This window comes from Pipistrellus kuhlii, unplaced genomic scaffold (genome assembly GCF_014108245.1).
Source record: "Pipistrellus kuhlii isolate mPipKuh1 unplaced genomic scaffold, mPipKuh1.p scaffold_m20_p_22, whole genome shotgun sequence".
NCBI lineage: Eukaryota > Metazoa > Chordata > Mammalia > Chiroptera > Vespertilionidae > Pipistrellus > Pipistrellus kuhlii.
In genome coordinates, this window is record NW_023425521.1 from 9,938,623 (window position 1) to 9,960,557 (window position 21,935).

Here is a 21,935-nt window from a genome sequence, read left to right on the forward strand (position 1 = left end):
TTTCCTTTATGCTTTATATATAAATAAGTGAAAAATATATATATCATTTATTTTAATTAAGTATAAATAAAAAATAATAATAATATGAAATTACGTCCTCCGGGCGTGACATACTGACACGTCCTAGTGAAAGAGTACGCACCCATTACAGGTTGCGTCATTAAAAAGGGAACTCCCCGGTTAACAGGTTAAAGTGTCATGGACACAAAACAAAGCAACCTAATCGGGTTTTTGTGGGCGGTTGAGGCTCTAGGAGCCATCTGTGAAGTAGTTCACAGGGGCAGCCTTTCCCCATCCAACTTAAGCCTCCCAAAAAGAGAAGAGAACCGCTCTGCGGTCCCGAGCTAATTGCAGTATTATCCCGATGGAAGCCCATCTGGGAAGGGACATGTGCCTAGTTGCCAACCTCCCTCTCCTTATACATGGAGAACCTAGAGGTAAAGTCTACTGTCCTAGATGACTTTATGTCTGTAATTTTTAATATAAATCACAGGATGGGACAGAGGCGAGATCCAGGAGTGGTGAGGGAATTCGGCTCTCAAGAAATGGTCAGAAAGGCTCATTCTGCTAAAAGGAGAGCATCCTGTGGGGTCTTACCTGCTTGTTCAAAGCAAGTGACCTTATGCCAATAAGTAACTGAAAAAAAGTTAAAGCCTTCTCTTTCTAATTGTCCTCCATTTCCTTTGTTAAAGAGAATGATCTTCAACTTGGAACGGTTAATAAACATGATTACGGGGTAATGAGGAACCAAGACAGATGATGGCAGTGCTCAAGGAGAACCCTGCTGCTGTACATGAGCTCAGCTCTCCTGATTCCAACTAAATATATCCAAGGACTTCTCAATGTGACCTCGGAACCCCTACTGGTAAATATCCTGAGAAATCAGGAAGCTGTGAGGTAGCGGGGAGGGAACTGGAGATGGAGACATGGTGTCCAACTTTGAGAATGTAGATTCCAGAAATGACAGGCTGGTATGTCTGATGTTGACCTGTGGTCAGGTTTTCAGCTCAGAGTCCAAGGCAGCACTTTGTTGGAAGGATCTGGGCCCCAGGGCCCCAGACCTGCATTTGAATCATGGCCCTGTGGCCCTTGGCAAGTGACTTTACCTTCTTGAACCTTGTTTCCCCCTTTTTTGCAAAGCAGATGTAATGCACATGCCTTCCAGGGGTGAAGGTTAGAGATGATGTGTGTAAAGTGCCTAGTTCAGTGTCCAGGATGCTCAATCAATAGTAACAATGGCTGCTGTGTGGATATGATTACTGCTGCCTGTTTTATTATTGACACTCACAAGTCCTCTGCTCTGGGTACCTCCTTTGCCTTTCTCTTCCAGGCGTATCCTTGGCTGTAGTCCCTGTTTCCTAAGTCGTTCCCAGTGTCCAGGCAAAATGACGGATTCTCCTACACTTGGGAATCCCCGTGGCCCACCCCAGCCGGGCTGTGTGTAGGTGAGTGGCATGGAGTAGTAAATAGCACCACCCAGTGGCAATCTATTTTCTGGCCACATTAGAAGCCAGCCTAAAGATTGAACATTTTGGAGGGTCACCTACGTCAGTGGTCCATCCGATGTTTGTGTGCTCCATCCAGTGCTTTCGTGTGCCACAGCATCCTCCCAGAGGCTTTCCCATGCTATGCATTGGAGTAAAAGAATGAAAATAAAGACAAGTTCTTAGTGTACTGCTCCCCAGAGACCACAAGGTGGCGCAAAAGCAAAGTTTTTTCAAAGCGTCCCACCAAATCCGCAGAGACAGAAAGGAGATTGATCCGTGGTTAGTGGTTGCCTAGGGCTGGGGCGTGTGAAAGAAACTGGGAGTGACCGCTAAAGGGCCTAGGGTTTATTTTCAGGGTGATAAAAATGTTCTAAAAGTTGATTGCGGTGATGGTTGCACAAATCTCTGAGTATACTAAAAGCCACACTTTTAAAGTGGTATGTGAGTTATAATTCACTAAAACTGCTACCAAAAAAAGGTGAAAAGAATATCAGAATTTTCACAGAAAAAAGTATCTCCAAAGCATATCATCAGATTTTCTGTGTACTATTTTGACAACTTCTACCAGCTTCCTGTGGACCTAGGACTCGGGTCACGAGAGGGTGTCTGTTACCTCACTTGAGACCCAGTTCTACAGGAAGAATGTAAACCCTCCTGTCCTGAGCAACTCCCATGCAAATATTCTCAGCCCCGATAAGGCATTATTTACAATAGATCGGAGTACACGATCTACAATATATAGAATTGATGCATGGAGCCCCCATCATCCCATATTCTTGGTATCCACAGAGCTGTATGCCTGGTAAGCCTGGGAACTTCCTTCCTAGGTGAGGAAATCAAGGGTCAGAGGTTCAGTAGCCCAACTGAAACCAGCGAGTGGGTGGGTGGAGCTCTGATCTCAGCCTCACACTTTGAGTCCACACTCAGAGCTCTGGCCATTTCAACAGGGGGCCATACATCTCACTTTACATCTGTTGTCCCTGAGAAATTATTAGTGTATTATTCGTCACCCTCCTTTCCCTCTTGAGGTAATAAATTCCATGGCTGCCTAACCATGGGGCAGGCTTTTCCCTGGGGCTCTGCTTCCTTTGTACCTAAGACTGATGCCTCAGAGCTGGTGCTGTGGTCAGGCCCACAGCACCTCAGCACTTCCTAAAGCACCCACCAAACCCCTCCCCCGCCCAGAACATAGAAACAGAGAGTAGGCTAGTGGTTGCTGGGACCTTAGGGAAGAGAGGAATGGCTTTTGGGGGTGATAAAAAATAATTGAAATTTAGTTGTAGTGATTGCACAGCTTTGTGAATATACTAAACACCACAGAATTTTAAAAAGGAAAAAAAAGGTGAGGATGGGACACAGCAATGGGCTTTTCTAAACATGCATCCCAGCTGGCCTTAGCACTTACCATGGTTAGAATAGTACAGCAGTGAGCAGGATCAGGTGAATAGAGCAGGAGAGATTAAGCATAGCCCCCCACCCTACCCCACCCCACTTTTCCTATAAATAAGGCTGATTACTTTGTGGCCAGCACTGCTGTTTACATTTGGGCATCAAATAGCCCCAGAGAAACACCAGAGCAAGGCACACAAAGGCCTGAGACATTTAATCTCCACAACCCTATGAAACAGGTATTATCCCCATTTCACAGTTAAGCAAACTGAGGCTCAGAGGCCAACAGCTAGTGAGGGGCACAGCTGGGATGTGAATATGGCTATCAGGGCCCCGAGTGTTTGTTCAAAGCCACTGCACTAGTGTGTCCCCACTTACCCCAACTCACCAAAATCACTGAAAGACAAAGACTGTCATGAAAGGACCAGTGAGGAGTACTGCTAAAGGCCCGGGCCAGGAGAGTACCCCTGTGGTTGTCTTTTGTACAAGTGCCCTCTGAGCTTTCCATAGAATGTCAGCTGAGATAGAAAAGGAGGGATTTTAAAGTAGTTTAAGATATTTAGAAGAACATGGCTGCCTTCTCTTCCTTCCAAAGCAAGTTTTTTATTGTTCAACCAATCAACAGTGTTCAGTGAAGCCTAGCACTGTACTAAGTACACTGCACTAAGCAAAAAATACACAAGCGTAAGACACAGTCCCGGCCAATTTAAGCACAGAATCTAAACATTTCTCAGGGATTACTCTATGTTTAAACAAGCAAATCTGGACTTAGCTGACAATATTGCAATGAACAGTCTTTAAAGACAACATTTTAAAGAAAAACATTACACCTACACTTGTCATGGTATGCAATTTCTCCCCAGTAATGTCAACTTCATTGTTATCAAAAACAAGGTTTACTTTTCTAAAAATTCACCTTTGTTAAAATAAACCTCTGTAACTTCAATAGATTTTTTTAAAGGAACTTTAAAAGGTAAAGTAGTGGAAACGTGTACAAATTTGGCCAGCAAATGTCTGAGCAAAAGAGCTCGAGACTATTGAGAGAACTTAGCCCATCTCCAAGCCGTTTTCATTAACATTTTGACAACATAAAGCATGTTTCCAGGTAAGACATACCACCATCCAGAAGAGGGAGTCAGTACCATGGACAGCGGTACAGGCTAGCCATTACCGGGAGGGCAAAATTTCACACCAACTCAGGCAATAAACACTAGGGGTTGGGGGAAATTTTGTCCTCTGAATTAACCTCTTGATTCTCTCACAAACTCTCATAACTCACAGGTGTGTAGTTCTGGGAACAGAAGTTAGCCCAAACCAGAAGTTGGATTGAAATACTGTATAGGGTGATGATGCATTCCCAGGAACAAACCTCCTGCTTTGAAAGCGAGAACATTCAGCACAGAACAGAGAAGCAAGAGAATCAGTCTCAGGAGCCTGAAACCTGAGAGGGTGATGCAAGGACACAAACATGACTGTCACCTTGCTTTCTTTTCCAGAACCTTCGCTTGGCTATGGTCCCAGCAAAGAGCTTTAGCCCCATGCTGGGTTACTACCCAAAATGGTCTCCATTTTGGGGGGGGGGGGGGGAAGGCAAATGAGCAAAGGAACTGGATCATTTTCTAGTGTTTATATAGTCTGGATACTCTAGTGAAAAAGACCACTGATTCCTTGAAATAAAGTATGTTATACCGGGAAGTTGGGGCTGGGATGCAGCTGAAAGGAAAAGTTCAATTCTGAACTTCAAACCTGTGGTCAGCAAGTGCCTTTTGCTTGAAAGCACAGAATAGTGAGCATCTAGCTCTGGCAGTGATAGAAAGAGTGACAGTTCCTTCCTCTCGTAGACTCTAACGTCTAAAAGGCCCCAGGGTATGCAGAGACGCCAGATCCAGGGCTTCACAACTGAACGTGGTCCTCATGCCAGCAGCCCCTCTTCTTTCCACCATGACCACCACTCTGGCTCCTGTGTACCCGACAGCCCTCAGGATTCCTCCATCAACTGTAGAAATGATCATCAAAGCTCCTGCAGTAGGAGGTAGTGTACAAAATGTAACGCTGGTTTTCCTTGAAATGTGACACTGGTTTTCTTATAGCAGATACAAGGCACAGTGTGAGGACGCTGGCCCACTCCCAGCCACACATCCACACTTGCTCCTGGCGCGCACACACACAAGCAGCTGATTCTGCCATGATGCACAGGAATGGATTGCTTCCAGTCACTTCTGGTTCTTAAGCTGGTTGGAGAACCAGTCCAGGCCTTCGTAAAGCCCGTCTCCACTGGTGGCACAAGTAGCCTGAATGTGCCAGTTTCTCTGGCAGAGGGACTGTAAGCCAAGCTTGTCTGTTATTTCTGCTATGCTCATAGCATTGGGAACATCCTTAGAAGAGAATATTAAAAGTCAGTTTATAATGTTGCATTTATATAATTAAATATCCCATGCTCTTCTCCCCAAATCTGCCCCAACCCACAGACTTATCTCAGCTGATAGCAACTCTAGCCTTCTAGTTGCTCAGGCCCAAAACCTTAAAATCATCCTTAATTTTCTCTCTCTCTCTCTCTCTCTCTCTCTCTCTCTCTCTCTCTCTCTCTCTCACACACACACACACACACACACACACACACACACAACTCCACATTAGGAAATCCTAGACTCTACCATCTAAATATATTCAGTATCTGACCATTTCTCACCCCACCTTCACGGCTACACCCTAACCCCACCACCATCATGACTCACTTGGATTACGTACATAACTTCTTTATTGGTCTCCCTGCTTCTGCTCTTGCTCCCCTACAGTCTACTCTTAATAGTCAATTAAAATCAGATCAAGTCATTCTTCTATCAAAATCCTGCAACAGCTCAGTCTCCCTGGGGGTCAGTGTCCTTCTGATGGTCTGTAGGCCTTCATAACCTGAGCCCCCATGACTTATCCAAACTTAATCTTTTTAAATACAGCACTCAGCACATGTTACTATAATATATTATAACATTTACTTACTTAGTGTACTTTTTCTTGTCCGTCTCCCCTAACGAGAATGTAAGCTTCACAAAGGCAGGACTCTTATCTCTTTCTCTGATGTATCCCAAGTGCACAGAACTGAGTCTGGCACACAGCAAACTCAAACTAAATATGTATAAATTAGCACTAATGAACAAGGTAGATCTGTTGTATTGATATGGAATGTTGGTCAAAGATATTCTAATTGAAAAAGGCAGGTTGCCAAACAGAATACAGACTATGATCTCCACAATTTAAATGTGAATATAATCATTTAACTCCTTATGTAGGCATAGAAAGTTCTACCTTTGGAAAGAGGTAAGAAATGTAACAATTTACCCTGAGGAATGGGACTAAGAATTTCACTTCTCTTGATATTTTGAAGTGTTTGCATACTTATACCATGAACATATTCTGCTTTTATAATTAAAATGATAAATCTGTTTCTTTCCTGCACCCTCCCTCCCCCTATGTTCACTAGTGAAATTTCTGAAATGACATCGAACCTAACAGTAGGATCATGGTTGAGTAAATGATGATCCATTCGCCCTTTAATATCAACTTTAAAATCATGTTTACAAAGAGATGAATGACAAGAGAAAATGCTTTCCATAAATCAAAAGTGACAAAACAGTATGTAACACTGTCTATAAACAGTACAATTTCAATCATATGATGAATATATTCATGGAGGACAGAGTAGGAGGAAATATATCCCAAGGTAACTGTCGTTATCTCAGGCTGGTACATTCCACATGATTCTACCTTCTTTCCCACACTTAAATCAGCTTCAAGTTCTGTTCTACACTGGGCCCTCCTCCCACTCTTTTACGGCTTATATTACACTAGAGGCCTGTTGCACGAAGAAATTTGTGCAATAGGCCTTCCTTCCCTTGGCTTCCAGCACTGATTTTCCTCCGGCACCTGGGATCCAGGCCTTTGCTCCGGCTGGAGTCTGCCATCTTCATCTTCGATTCAGACTATGGAGTCTGCAGTCTTTGTCTTCACTGCTGCCGGACTGCCGCTCCTGTAGATCCCTTTGCCCCACCCCCACCCCCACCCTCCCTCTCATAGCAGGGGTCCTGCCCCGCCCGGGTACTCTGTGCCTGGAGCAGCTGGGCAGCTGCTGCTTATTTGTCCTTTTAATTTGCATATTCCCTCCTGATTGGCTGGTAGGCATAGTGGAGTGATGGTCAGTTTGCATGTTTCTCTTTTATTAGTGTAGTCTAGAGGCCCACTGCACAAAGAGATTCATGCAATAGGCCTTTCTTCCCCTAGCTGCCAGCACCGGTTTTCCTCCGGCACTCACAACCCAGGCCTTCATTCTGCGCTGCCTTCAGTCTTCCCTCGGAGCAGAGCACCGCTCCTGTAGCTCCCTGTGCCCCCCCCCCCCCCTCATAGCAGGCTTTCCACCCTGCCTGGCCACTCCCTGCTTGCATTCATGCTGCTCAGAGGCCTGGAGGAGCTGGGGGTGAGGCCACTGCCATCCTCATTTGCATACTCACTCCTGATTGGCTGGTGGGCATAGCAAAGTGATGGTCAATTTTCATGTTTCTCTTTCATTAGTGTAGATTTCCTCCTTAGTGATAGCTCTGTAAGATCTAATCATTCCCTCCCTAATCCACTCCCAACTCTGCTCCAGTGTCACTGGCTGCCTTGCTGTTCCTAGAACCCTGGGGCTCCCTTCCTGCTGGACTTCAGGTCTCTGCTCCCATGTCATCTTATCAGAGAGGCATCCTGGCCCTTCCCCATATCCATTCTGCTTTACTTTCCCCCACAACACTTCCACTGGACACATTACATATTATGTATTCACTGACTCTCCTCCCACTAGGATGTAAACTCCATAAACACAGAGACTTTTGTCTGTCTTGTTCACTGATGTTATCACCAATACATAAAACAATGACTGGAACTTAGATGCTCAATGAATATGGGTTGAGTGGATGAATGAATGAATGAATGAATGAATGAATGAATATAAGACAGATGCTATAAAGGAGGTGGAGGGAGAGGTCATGGTAGGGGCTGGAAAGAGAGGCAGACATCTACTTTAAATATCTATTATTTTTAAGTGATCAACTAGCAGTAAGTTTCAGTTTCAGTATTCAGAAAGCCAACAACATACCTGTTTATTTGCAAACACCAACAATACTGCATCTAGGAGCTCATATTCCATTAACAATTTGGTTAGCTCTTCTTGGGCCTCACTGATCCGTTCTCTGTCGTTGCTATCGACCACAAAAATCAGACCTGGAGAGACATCACAAGCATGTCAGTGATCTGGAAAGGGCAGCTGTTAATATCTCTTACAGCTTCTCCTTGCTCACCTGTGTTTTTCACCGAAAGCAATCCTATGGAAGGATATATAATCCTGAGAGTTAGGAAGTGTACTGTACACCAACTAACCTATCTTATTCAGAAGATATCATAGCCCTTCACCAGATTACACAAAATATACAGAGAAATATTCAAAGAAAAGGTTTTTAATCACTCATTAAAAAAAAACAACCCACATTTTTTATTCATTTTAGAGAGAGAGGAAGGGAAAGAGATGGAAATATCAATGTGAAAGAGAAGAGAAACGCTGATTGACTGCCTCCTGTATGCCCCCTACTGGGGATTAAGCCCACAACCCGGGCATGTGCCCTGACCAGGAATCAAACCGTGACCTCCTGGTTCATAGGTTGACACGCAACCACTGAGCACACAGCTGGGTTCAAGCATGGATCTTTTTTCTTTCTTTTTTTTTTTAATATATATTGATTTTTTACAGAGAGGAAGAGAGAGGGATAAAGAGTTAGAAACATCGATGAGAGAGAAACATCGACCAGTTGCCTCCTGCACATCCTTTACTGGGGATGTGCCCGCAACCAAGGTACATGCCCTTAACCGAAATCGAACCTAGGACCTTTCAGTCCACAGACTGACACTCTATCACTGAGCCAAACCGGTTTCGGCTGCATGCATCTTTAGATACATTTAATATAAATAGTTCCAAGCCTGTGGACTGGATCATCCTTACCATTGGTGTTCTTAAAATAATGTCTCCACATAGGTCTGTGTTTACAATGGCTATTGACATCCCAGATGGTGAGGCTGATATTGTTATATTCCACCGTCTCCACATTGAAACCTAAATTGAAAAGATGGAGACAAATTTTAATGATGACTTTTGCTGGCGGAACAATTCCACATAATTTCAGCTGACATTTGGCCAGCTTCACCATTTGGACTTTTCATTTACAAAGCAGCATGCTAGTCACAGATGTATAACTTACAAAACAGAATGTGTTAGTCAGCTTGCTCTCCCATTCAGCATGAATGTATCCCAAACCTTCCCTTATTCTCTCCAACCTCCATCCTCCCACTTTCCCCCTTTCTCGCAGCAAAAAGATCTTAACGGTGTACTTGAGAGCAAACAGAAGTTAATGGGACTGACTTCCACTTTCCACCGCACAATGTGGAAACCTTCCTACTCCTTTCCTCCCTCCCTCTTAGAGCCCTTCTCACTCAGGAATTTGGATCTAGAGGCAGTTCTCGTGGCAAAGATTAAGTTCTATCAAAACCGCCTTTGCACAACCCTGAAATAGCCCACAAAACACAGTGCTGGTCTACAGCTTTGGGACAAATCAGATTCTCCAGTTGGACACCAGCTCAAGCAGTTGGCTTGAACCAGAGTGAAGAAATAACCACACTGCATCTTTAAACACCAGGAGCATACTTGGAGTGGAGAGATGCTTCCACGGAGGAAGGCCAGCTGGAAGGAAGACAGACTGGAGGGAACAGCAGATTTCCAGCTTCCCTCTCAGGCTGAGGCTGGGACACATGCAAACTGAGAGGAACGGAGGGCATCACGGCCCTCGCTGTTTTAATCATTATTATCTTTTACTTTCTTGCCTAGCAGCTAAGGCTAAGTTTGCTTAATCTAAATGTGTTTGTATGACTCCCCTCTAAATCTAGGAATGCACTGGTGGATGTTTGGGAGCAATTTATTAAGTATATATTACCTGGTTTGGGCATCAAAAAGTTTAGGTCCTTGGGACAAACAAGATTTTCGAAAAGAAATATTTGATAATATAAGCAGCATGCTAACAGTTGAACAAACTCAGCTGTAACTTGGTGTGGCCACAGGCTGTTAACATACCTATTGTAGGGATAGTAGCCACAGTCCTTCCCAGCTTCAATCTATACAATATGGTGGTTTTTCCTACTCCATCCAAACCCAACATAAGAATCCGCACTTCCTTTTTCCCAAACAGACTTTTATACAGTTTTTCAAAAACATTCCCCATGGTACCTGAATGAAAAGAAAGGCAAGTCAAATAGTTGTTCTTTGCAGAGATGTGCAAACATATATAAAATACAAGTCTCTATTAATGGAGGATCCCAGTAAAACTTTTTAAAATCATTTTTTATTTTTCAATTACAGTTGACATACAATATTATATTATACTAGAGGCCCAGTGCATGAATTCATGTATGGGTGGTGTCCCTTCACCTGGTCAGTGATTGGGGCCAATCAGGGCTGTCTCGCCCAGTCCTGGTTGGGGCTGATTGGGGTCAGTGGCTGGGGAGGGACCGCTGGAGGGACCGTGGGTCGACTCTAGGGAATGTCCGGCCCCAATCTCACCCAGTCCCAATCAGCCAGACTCCAGCAGCAAGCTAACTTACCTGTCAAAGTATCTGACCCATGGTGGTCATAGTGACCAGTCAACCAACCATTTGGTTGGACTTAACATATTAGGCTTTTATATATATAGATTAGTTTCAGTGATTAGACATTATGTAACTTATTAAATGATCATCCCAATAAATATTGTACCCATCTGACCCCATACATAATTATTAGAATATATTCTCTAAACTGTATTTTACATACCCACGACTGTTCTGTAACAACCATTTGCATGTCTTAATCCTTTCACCTTTTTTATCTTTTCACCCATTCCCCCCCATCTGACAACCATCAAAATGCTTTCTGTATCTATGAGTCTGTTCTGCTTATGTGTTTGTTTTGCTTAGTTTATTTCCTTTAATGTATTTATTTAAGGAGAGACATCAACTTGTTATCCCACTTAGCTATGCATCCATTGGTTAATCCTTGTATGTGCTCTAACTGGAGATCAAATCCACAGTTTTGCCTTATCAGGACAACACTCTATCTAACTGAGCTACCTGGCCAGGGCCAGCTTTTTATTTGTTTTTTAAATTCAATTTAAAAAATCTTAAGTACACTTTTGCCAATAAAGAGTAGTATGTCTTCCCCCCGCCAAAGGAAAACTCAATTAAGCCTTTTGATACCTTACCAGAAATTTGTCTTTTCCACTGCAGCATCTAAATGGGATAGGTAGACGCCTAAGTTCTCATTTCAAGAGAGTTTAGATATATTTATTGTGGGGAAGCAATGCCACAATAAATATATCTAAACTCTCTTGAAATGAGAACTTAGAGAACCAGTTTATTTTACACATGTGAAGCAAAGTCCTTAAGGTAGGTTCAATATCAACATATCTTCGAAATTTAGTTAGTTGCCTGTGGCTACCAGACCAAATTAATACCCAGAAAATAACCTAAGGTTTCTCAGAGGTGCAGAAATACGTACAGCATTGTGAAACTGCCCTGGAGTCAGTCAAATTAACTAGGCAAGAGTTGAGGCCATACCATAGCATCCAATATTGACTATCACTTTATTGTCCATCAATTTTTAGAACTATTTATTGAAATTTAATGTATCAATATATATAGATATAAACATTCATGATAACTGTACAGTTTAATGAAATGTCATGAGCCAGATCAAAAAAGATGATTGCCAGTAACCTAGAACTCTTTGTGCCCCTTCCCAGTCATTATCCTCCAAAAGGTGATCACTATACTGACTTCTAACAGCGAAAATGTTCAATATTTTATTTTTCAGTAGAATATAGGATAGATTCTATAAAGGAAGGCAATAGTAAAGACAGACTGGTTTTGCAGAAACTTACAGTCTTTTAACAAATCAGCCTATTTGTAGTGTGAGCCTGATATGCTAACTAAAGAACTGAAACTAGTACTGTGTTTATGCCTCTAACCAAACTCCTGGAAGCCAACAGATTCTTCAATCAGGAAAAAAAATAAAAAAAATAAAAAAAATCCTTATTCTAATCTAAATAGTACGACTTTCCTAACCAAAGGAAAGCTTTACTCCTGGGAAGGGGCCACAGGGACAGCCAATCTCCTCTGCATCCTGCCCTCAGTGACCTCAGAGGGGAGGTCACCCAATTCCAGAGTCCTACCTCTGAAAGCAAAGGTTTCCTACAGTAGCTTAACCTCATGGATGATGTCCAGCACAGGCCATTCTATGCTGCGACCAGAGAAAAGGAGCACAGCACTTACCCTATATAATAAAAGGCTAATATGCAAATCGACTGAATGGCAGAATGGCCAGTTACTCTGACGCACACTGACCCTCCTGGTGGTCAGTGCGCTCCCCCAGGGGACGTGCTGCTCAGCCGAAAGCCCTGAGTCAGGCTCACGGCTGGGGAGCGCAGTGGCAGTCGCAGGAGCCTCTCCTGTCTCCGCAGCAGCGCTAAGGATGTCCGACTGCCGGCTTAGGCCCGCTTTGCACAGGGAACGGGGCTGAGACATCAGTTGGACATCCCCCAAGGGTGGGCTGAGGGGACCCTCCCCCCAGTGCATGAATTTCATGCACCAGGCCTCTAGACCTGTATATAAATGAGGTATAAACTGCTAAGCCAAAGAATGCATGCTTTCATCATTCACAGAAGGACCAAATAGGAAGTACATGAAAGTCCAGGGCATTGCATCACTTGCAATCTTGTTGGGCGAAAAAATAGAGATTCGTCGTTTCAAACAAAAAAAAAAAAACCAACCAACCCAACAAACAACAACCTCCCCCTCCCCACCCCCAACAAATCTCAATTAAGAAAAAACTAAGAAGCTTGCTGTGAGAAGGAAGGTATCCCTCAGTATCCTGTGAGGCTCCATTTCCTCTCCCAACCAACACCTCCTAGCTTCTCCCCCCTGCTTCTCCTTGTCTCTTCCTACTCCTCTCGGAGAGGTGCCCAGACCTCGGGAGGAAGGCGATGGCGACCCCCCGTGCCCCTTGGGCACATTCACACCACAAGAACTAATTGCCCAACAGGGCACGAGGGGCGAGCCGCACCCCCAAGAGAAGGCCTACAAACGCCCTTTCTGCCCAGCCACCAAGCCGCTCCCTCTCCACCTGTCAGGGCTGTGGGAAAGCGTAGGGCCCAGAGACAGCCGCGCCCAGCCTCTCGGGTCCCTGCAGCAACCCCTCTCCGAAGGACCGCAAAGGGACGGGGAGCCCTCGCGCTCCTCGCAGGCCGCCCGCTGCTCTCCGCTCCCCTCCCGCGGACGGTGTGGAAACAGGAGGAGGCCTGGAGGACCACGGTCCCTTCTCCCCTGCCCGCCGCTCAGCGGTCCTCCCTGGTCCCTGCAGCCCTCACCGCAGCCTTCAGAACTTCCGCTCCGCTCAGGTAGGTGCTGGGGGACCGGCGTGGTGGGGACGGGACCTTCGGAAACTTTCGCACCAATGAGCTCGAACTTTCGTGATTGACGACACGTCTGGCCAATGCCAAGGACAAGAAGATCCTGGCTGAAGGAGGCCCGCCCTGGGCGACCTAAGCCGAGACACCGAGCTTTGTAAATGCCGGGTTCACCGGCCAGTGACAGCTCGTCGCGTCGCGGTGAGACACGCCCGGGGGCCCCGCCCCCCAATGCTGTGTGCGACCAATCAGAAAAGTAAAAGGATTACTGGTTAGAGTTGCAGAAATTCGGGAAAACCCCAAGGATTGATGTGGGGACGTGGGGACGGGGCCAAGTTCTTAGTTCTCTTTAAGGAACTTTGCTGGAATGCGGCTAAAAGTGGAACTAGTTTGGGACTGCTGTTCTGTGTAGGAAACACCCTGACTGACACCGAGGTTAAGCATAAGGAAGCTTTCCTATTCAATCTGAAGCTGGACTGCAACCCTGCCTCTACACAGATTTCAGCAGCTGGGGAGAATGCTAGCTAGCCACCTGCACCTTCCTTCAAATGTCATAAGACCCGCCCTAGCCGATTTGGCCCAGTGAATAGAGCGTCAGCCTGCGGACTTAAGGGTCCCAGGTTCAATTCTGGCGAAGGGCACATGTCCAGGGTTGCTGGCTCATCCCTAGCAGGGGGCCGTGCAGGAAGCAGCCAATAATTCTCTCTCACCATTGATGTTTCTATCTCTCTCTCCTCCCTTCTTCTCTGAAATCAATAAATATATATATATTTAAAATGTAGTGGGATTTACAGTCTTACAGCTCTCAATCACTCAGCCCCTTAAAAGCCAACTTGGTTAGCTAAAGAGGATAAAACTCCAGCAAATGGTACATACGAATGGAAAAGGGGTAACACACTGCAAATGACAAGCTATGAGGGCGGGGGGCGGGGTGTGTGTGCACTAAACTCAGAGACCAAAAGTACCCACACAGGATGGTGTGAACATAACAATTCTTTTAAAAAGATATCAATTTTTTACAGAGAGGTTAAAGAGAAAGTTAAAAACATCTATAATAGAGAAGCACCCATCAGCCGCCTCCTGCACACCCCCTACTGGGGATGTGCCTGCAACCAAAGCGCATGCCCTTGACCAGGATTGAACCTGGGACCCTTCAGTCCTCAGGGCTGTCACTCTATCCACCGAGCAATAAAAATTCTTAATTTAAAGCAGATCATGTTGTTGTCAGTTATGTACTATCAATAGGCCGATAGCTTCCTTGACAAATGTCCATCTTTACCATAAGTGAACCTCGTATTGTTTTTGTGCATCTGGGTTTACATACCTGTGAATGTCAGAGTAGTTTCAGTTATAGTTCTCTTGGTAGTGGTAATCAGTATTTGCTGTGTAACTTGCTGGGTCAGGTTTTGAATATATTAAGGTACTCTGTAATAATTATCTAATTCCCACGCGAAATCTTTACGTTTAGATAGTTTAAATGTTACCCAGACCATCTTCACCCAAATATTACTAAATGTATCCCTCTATTCTGGTCAGGCTTCTGTTCAAAGAATGTCTTCTCCCTCTCTTAGAAAAACCCTGCTGTACATATTCCTTGACCTAGAAACAGTCCTCCAGCAAACTCACCCTTAGGAGAAACCAGAGGACACATTTTTACTTTTTCTCAGGAGCCCTCCAGAGAACTGTGACAGATATGGTCATCTCAATCAGCTATGGATGGTGGGCCTCTAGTGCCTTACGGTTCTGCGAAATGCAGCCCCTCCCGGAGGCCGAGAACTTCCTTTTCTCAAAAGTCATAATGTTTCATCAGATCGATATCTGAATAATCCCTTTTAAAAGAGATAGGGTCCACAATGTTAATATGCAGGCAGTTCTCTGGATCCACGATGTTAATATGCAGGGTTAGGCAGCCTGGCAAGTGCATTGGGGCTCACACTAAAGGATAGTCTGGTTTCCATAGCAACATCCGTTCCCTTCCATGGAGGATTCCATCATCTCTCCTGCCCACTCACACTTTCCAGAATGAATTGATTCTCGTGACTATAGGTATTTGTCCTTGATCTTCCAAAGAGAAAGGACATGTTCATCCAAAACAACAACAAAACCAATAATAAAAAAATATTAAAAAACAAAAACAAAACAAAAACCAACCCACCTGACTGCAGTTAGACTGCTGCATTGCACCAGCTAGTCTTCCTTGGTTTTAAAATTTCATGTCCTTTCTCCATTTTGTTCTGTTCTCTAGCCTTATTCATCATTTTGGGAAATAGGTTTCTCTGATAGAAAACAAACAGATGGCAACTCTGTGGTCCTAAAACTGGCTGTGATGGAGCTGCAAAAAGAAGTTTTCTCTGCAAGGCTACCTGAAAGCCTGGGCTTGGGCTTGGATATCTAGCCTGTGGGTCTGATTGGAGGGGCAAAGATACGAACTGCTTTCCACATTTAGCTCCCAGTAGAGCACAGTCTCCCACATTTTGCCATTAGAGACTTGTTTCCTTAGGTTAGGCATTGCTCTCCCAAGCAGTATTTCTTAAATTGCATGTACTCCTGGGAAAACTAATCTATTAGATTACTGATGCTGAAAGAACTTAGAAAAGTGAAGAGGAGGTGCAGAGGGAAGGGTATAAAAGTGGCTCTGAAGACCACTTTTGTCTGCTTCACAATGACATCTTCAGCAAGAGGGGCGGTGCAGGTCCTTGCCTGGGCTCTGTGCTCCCTCCTGGGCCAGGGTATCTTGTCTGGCAATGCTTGCAAGGCTGCCTGACCTGGAAGAGCTGTGACCAGAAACGGGGGAAGAGCAAAAATATTTGTTGTTTATCCACTGTCGCTCCAAGGATTACTCAGAAGGTGGTGGCAAATCAGCTCTACTCTAAGATGACCTTGAATATCAGAGCACTGCACAGATGGGATGTGCAGACATGCGACCACCTGGAGCAGTTTCTCAGACTCTTCCTGGAGCTGGATGCTAAGCACTTTAAGGACCAGAGTTCACATCTGCCTACAATTGCATCGGGAGACCCTGCAGGGCTATGCACATCATAGTGCTGCCTTTGTATGACTGGTGAGAGGAGACAAAGGCTCTCAGGTAGATGTGCTCATAAACTGGCACCCTGGCACCTCTCCGACAGGCCTAGCTTTCCTGGGTGCCAAACTTCCCTCCTGGTTGGAGAGACTAAAGACATTTCCCCTGTAATATAGCCTACCTATTACCCTCTGATCCACCGGTGATTTAGTTAACATCTGCTTTGTCCAACAAAGCACTCTGGTTCCCAGGTACAATGTGAGAGTTTATGAAACTGGCCCGAGTTTTTTGTCAGTCCCTCGCCCATCTTCAGGCCACTTACTGATTTTATTAGTTCTTCATTTTAAATTGCTAAGCATGCCCAGCTCTTCTAATTCTTTTTCTCTGTTCCTCGTGTTGGAAAAAAGATTTTTTTTTTCTAATTAACTATGAGAAATGGAAGATAACAAATCATATCGTTTATTATTTTTTATAAATATAAAGAGAAAAATAAGATCGTGGGGTCGATAGAGGTGCCAGAGAACCTACTGGGCAGAAACAATCTTCTTGCAGGATCCTATTATTATCTATTCTGATGATGATGTATTCTAAGATTCCAGCGAGGAAATGGAACTGTACAAAAGAAACATCAAGGGTGTGTTGTGTGGTGTTTTTTTTGGTTTTGTGTGTGTGTGTGTGTGTGTGTGTGTGTGTGTTTAATGTATTTTATTGACTTTTTCCAGAGAGGAAGGGAGAGGTATAGAGAGAAGCATCAATCAGCTGCCTCCTATACACCTCCCACTGGGGATGTGCCTGCAACCAAGGCACATGCCCCCGACTGGAATCTAACCTGGGACCTTTCAGTCCACAAGCCACCATTTTATCCACTGAGCCAAACCAGTTAGGGCTGTTGTGTTTTTTTGTTTGTTTGTTTTTAAAGGTTGAATTTAGGGCATATTACATTCAAATTCCACCATATACATTGTCTACCACGAAAGAACACTGGGGAATGGCAACTGTTGGTAAAGACACCAATCACTTTTATAAACAAAAACAAATATAGAATAGTGAATAAACATGAAAATAATGATAATTCACTTTTACATTAGAAGAAAGTATTAACTTTAGTTCTCCAGGCTACCCCTAAGCTACACATACATGCCAACTTCCAGGAGCTAGAAAATCAAGGATGCCTACAGGGAAAAGCCTGAATTCACGCAGACCTTGAACTCAGAACCCACCCCTCATCACTGGTCTCCCTTGGGGGCAGGCCAGTTCCCTCCCAGGGCGCTCCTGTTGTGCATTTTCACGTGGGTCTGCAAGCCTCAAGCTAAAGGCTACGTTAAGGGCAAAGAGCAGCTGGCAAAGAGGAAAGCAAGGGCTCGGGGACGAAGGCCCCGCTACAAAGTCCAGTGCCAAGGGCCAGCTGTGGTGAGGTTCGAAAACAGGAGCCCTGGAAAGAGCCGCCGGCGGACACGAACGCTCTAAGAAACACAGAGTCACTGCACCCGCCCCTCCCCTCGGCGCCCTCCTGCTCAAAATGGCGCCGGCGCCCCGCCCGCCCCCGGCGGCCGCCCAGCGGGCGCGCGCCCGGCGGGCCTGGGGACCCGGGGACGCGGCCGTGCGCGTGCGCAGCCTCACGCCGGCAGCGCGCCTGCGCGGAGACCCGGAGGCGGCGGCGGGCGGGCGCGCGCGCGGCGGGGGCGGGCTCTGCCAAACGCAGCGCTGCAGCCGCGAAGCCGGACGTGTCCGCGAAGATGGCGGGCCGGGTGAGTGCTAACCCCGGGAGCTGCGGCTTCAGGCGGGGGGTGCCGGGCTTGCGGGCACCCCGAGGTCCGGACAGCCCCAGGGGAAGGAGAAGGGGTCTGAGCAGATAGCGCGTTGGAGGGGGCAACAGGCCAGAAAAAGGGCTTGTTGAGGGGGAGTGAGGGGGAGCGGTGGCTTGGAAATAGCCCTCCTCATAAACTCCATCCTCCTAAGAGAGCTTCAGGGGAGGTGGACCCCTCGCTCCCTGGGCCTCGTGTGTCCCTATTAATTCCCCCATTTCCCCCACGCTTTCGGCTGTTTTCCTTGCCCCTCAAGGCAGCCACAGGGTTATGGCCATTCCATCCCCTGTGTGACGGACTCGGGGTGGTGGTGGTGGGGGGTGTTCCCTGCACCCCCTTTTGAGGGCTTATGAGGGGCAGCCTCTGGGGTCACTGCGGAGGATCCGTGTGCTGCATTGGGGCGAGGGCTGTGGGAGGAAGGACCATCAGGAACCTATTTCTGGTTCTTGAGAATCAAAGGTCTTGGGGAAGGAGGAGGAAGTGCCAGTGACTTGGTGGCCAAGCCCGGCTGTCGAGGGACCTGTCACTGTCGGATGGTGCAGGGAATGCCTTTAGCTTGGAATGGGCATTTGGCGTGCCGCTTTTTTGCTTTTATGAATGACAGCCGTCGCTTCGAAGGCTGCAGGAGGTGTTGTAGCATCAGGGTTTTATATTTTACCTTCTCCCCTAGCCTCTGAGGTCTCGGCGAGGGAGGGGGGAGAGGGCTGGTGGTGCTGTGCTGTGTTGCAGTGTGCATGGAGCTAAGCGCTCTCAGAGGGATGGATCCTGCCCAGAGATTACACTGGTCCTAAACCCCGGGATATGAACTGCGTCATTAGGGGGGATAAGGATGTGCTAGACGGATTATTTACCCCAGAATATTTGAATACGTTGCTTGCGTCGATTGATGCATACACGCAAATGCCCTACCTAAAGGAAATGGTCATGGGATTCCAGAGTGAGAAGAGACCGGAAAGGTCATTTCATTTGGCCTCTTTCTGCTCTTGCTTTTTTTTCTGCTTTTCCTCTCCTTTTTCATCTGTGGCTACTTTGTCCACCCATGTTTCAGATTCTGGTTTTCCCACCTTCTCAGGAATCCCACTCCTCTGTATCCACCTGCTCCATCTTAACAGGCTCAGGCTACCCCCCTCTGAAAACAAACCCTCCCTCCGCCTCCACAGCTGTCACCTTTTCTCTTCCCACTTTACAGCCAGGCATCTTAATGGAATTGTCTCCCATTTGTTTCCAGCCTGCTCACCCCTCAACCCATTGCAGTCTGATTTTTGGCCCTGTCATCCCACTGAAATGTATCTCTAAATTGTTCAATGCAGATGTTCCTCAAGGCTCTCTTCTCGCTCTCTATTTTCTCCCTGGGCGGTTTCTTCTAATGCCACAGCTTCCAATAGTGTCTATGTGTCAATGATTTTCAGTATTTTATTCCCAGTAAAGACCTATCCTTGGAGTTCCAGATTAATGTATCAAATTACCTTTTCAGAACTGGGTACGTGCTGCCACCTCAGTCCTAGCCTGTTTGGCTCAGTGGACAGAGCAACTGCCTGCGGACTAAAGAGTCTCGGGTTCAATTCCATTCAAGGGCACGCACGTACCTCCATTTGCAGGCTCTATCCCTGGCCCTGGCCAGGGTACATGCGGGAAGCAAGCAATCCATATTTCAACAAATGGCATCACCATCCATGCATTTATATAGGCTAGAAACCTGGAGTGGGGTTGAGGATGTCATTCTTTATATTGCTTCTCTTTCACCGCACCCCCCAACACTGAGTTCTCTCCACTCCCTTCTACTCCCCCCCCCAAACAACAAAAACAACAAATACGTTTAAGGGCCAAAGAATCTGCCTTGGGTCATTGCTGCTTTAAACTGCACACAAATCACCCACTGGGCTGGTCACATGGGTTCTGCCATTTTAACTTCCTAATAATCTCTTCAATTGGTCCACCTCTCTAACATTTTCATTTTCACCTCCTTTTCCCTAACCATCACTTCTGCTCCGTCTGAACTGTTGCGGGAAGCTCCGAAGTAGACTGTTTACACCAGTGTCCACATTGATTGTTCCCTCCCATACCCATTAAACCCCACCCTTGATAGCATCCCATTAATTTTGGGTGAAGACCAATTCTGTAACCAGGCCTGTAAGGTCCTTTGTGGTTCTACTCTTGCTTCTTTCCACTCCCCCACTTACTCTCTATGCTCAGGTTATATATAAGCCTTAAAGCCACCGTGGTTTCTCATATCACAAGGTCTTTGCTTGTGCTTTCTTTGTAATGTTTTACTCCCAACCATTTCCCTCTTACTCAGATCACTCAACTACTTAAAGGAAGCCTATTCTGATACCACACTTCAAGTCAGGATCTGTTGTTATATGTTCTTGAAGAACTGTATTGCTTTCCTTAGAGATTTATCTGTTATTTTTAAATTTACTAATGTGATTATTTGCCTCTACCATTATATTTTACCTTCCATTGGATTATGTTTTTTTGTGTGTGTGTGTTTGTTTGTTTTGTTTTGTTTTGTTTTTTTACCTATTGTCATCATTGAACTTTGCACACTGCCTGCGACCACCAAACGGTGCTGCAGCCGGGTTTTTTTAAAGATGAATCTAATTTCTTTTTGAATACTCTAGTGATAGATGGTGCATTGCCATAAAGTTAGCCCATTTTACTGACATGTTAAAAAGATTAAATTAGGTAATAAATTTTCTCAGCTATTGTAAATTTTTGCTAGTAATAAAGCAGAATGTAGTTTTATTCTTCTTACATTGAATATGGACTCTTATTTAGAAAGAATTCCACATACAGATGGCTACCACTGCCCCAGGCCTCTTTCAGAATTCTCACGCTACAGCTGCTCTGGAATCATGGAATCAGAAGTAAAGAAGGATTCTGAAATGCAGCCTTAATAGCTTAGGAGAGCTGATTTTAGATAGGGAGTGACTCCTTAGTAAGGCTACTCGATTGGGTATCACTTTCTAAGCCCTTTATATTACCACCACAACTCCATTACAGGAAGAAGAAAAAAGAAAGGAAGGAAGGAAGGAAGGAAGGAAGGAAGGAAGGAAGGAAGGAAGGAAGGAAGGAAGGAGAAAGGCTTTCCATAGTGCCTGGACTTTTTGTAATCTGTCTTTAAAAATTACCAGGAATCTTCCTGGAGATCCAGCAGTTCTTTTCTGAAAAGTTACATACATAAATGCAAATGAAACAATGGATTGTTTCTTCCTGCACCTTGTTGAGGGGATTTGTTGTGAAGAAATAGAGTGGGATGATGTTAAATAGGCATCTAAGGCAAAGAACTCTCGTAGGAGTTGAAAGGAGAATAGAAAGGTGCTAGAGTTAAAATTTACCTAATCCAACGTTTTGCCTAGACATGCTGATATATTTAGTATCTGTTAGTATGTTGAAGAAGCTTTTGTAGCCTAGTCCAGAAACCTACCCATTTATACTTTATGGGTAAATGATATTTTTACTATCAATCTTCAAATGAAGTTTTGGAGTACAAGTTATAAATTGGAGATAGCTCATGTGCAGTACCACAAGTCAAAATAAATAATATGTTTCATGGTCCCATTTTCTAAATCAATGTTTTGCTATCCAAAGCATATCAACTTTCTGAAATCATATATTCAGTAGTTATTGCTTTTCTATATTATGTTAAAGATTTTGAAAAGTATCTTCAAGTGCTATACATCTTAGAAAAATAAAATTGAACTCTTTATAGCACTGTAAAATA

At 45.1% G+C, this 21,935-nt stretch overlaps 2 protein-coding genes across 5 annotated transcripts in view; one reads left to right on the top strand and one right to left on the bottom strand.

Moving 5' to 3' along the window:
- Positions 1–3,459: 3,459 nt before the first annotated feature.
- LOC118726656 (ADP-ribosylation factor 2-like) lies at positions 3,460–13,432 on the bottom strand. 3 transcript variants are annotated; one of them, XM_045586369.1, is made up of 5 exons: positions 13,346–13,432; positions 10,021–10,173; positions 8,899–9,009; positions 8,002–8,126; positions 3,460–5,251 (listed from the first exon to the last, which is right to left on the bottom strand). In XM_045586369.1, the coding sequence occupies exons 2-5, from the start codon at positions 10,166–10,168 to the stop codon at positions 5,090–5,092; spliced, it is 546 nt and encodes a 181-aa protein (XP_045442325.1). In that variant the 5' UTR covers positions 10,169–10,173; positions 13,346–13,432; the 3' UTR covers positions 3,460–5,089. The 3 variants fall into 3 exon arrangements, with proteins under 3 accessions (XP_045442325.1, XP_045442326.1, XP_036307619.1); XM_045586370.1 differs by lacking the exon at positions 13,346–13,432 and adding an exon at positions 13,102–13,329; XM_036451726.2 differs by lacking the exon at positions 13,346–13,432 and adding an exon at positions 11,847–11,957 and having other exon boundaries at positions 10,021–10,179.
- Positions 13,433–18,016: 4,584 nt separating this feature from the next.
- NSF (N-ethylmaleimide sensitive factor, vesicle fusing ATPase) overlaps positions 18,017–21,935 on the top strand; it is a 111,183-nt gene continuing 107,264 nt past the window's right edge. For both annotated transcript variants that reach the window (XM_036451718.2, XM_036451717.2), the window contains exon 1: positions 18,017–18,154. In XM_036451718.2, the coding sequence (XP_036307611.1) occupies positions 18,143–18,154 (12 nt within the window). In that variant the 5' untranslated portion in view covers positions 18,017–18,142. The remainder of the gene's footprint in view (positions 18,155–21,935) is intronic.

Bases quoted from the DNA above. Each gene is read 5' to 3' on its own strand.
- LOC118726656 (XM_045586369.1), bottom strand. From the start codon at position 10,168: ATGGGGAATGTTTTTGAAAAACTGTATAAAAGTCTGTTTGGGAAAAAG. The intron at 9,010-10,020 runs GTATGTTAACAG...TTTTCAATTTAG, and splicing joins GGCTACTATCCCTACAATAG to GTTTCAATGTGGAGACGGTG. The intron at 8,127-8,898 runs GTAAGGATGATC...ATGTCTCTCCAG, and splicing joins TTATTTTAAGAACACCAATG to GTCTGATTTTTGTGGTCGAT.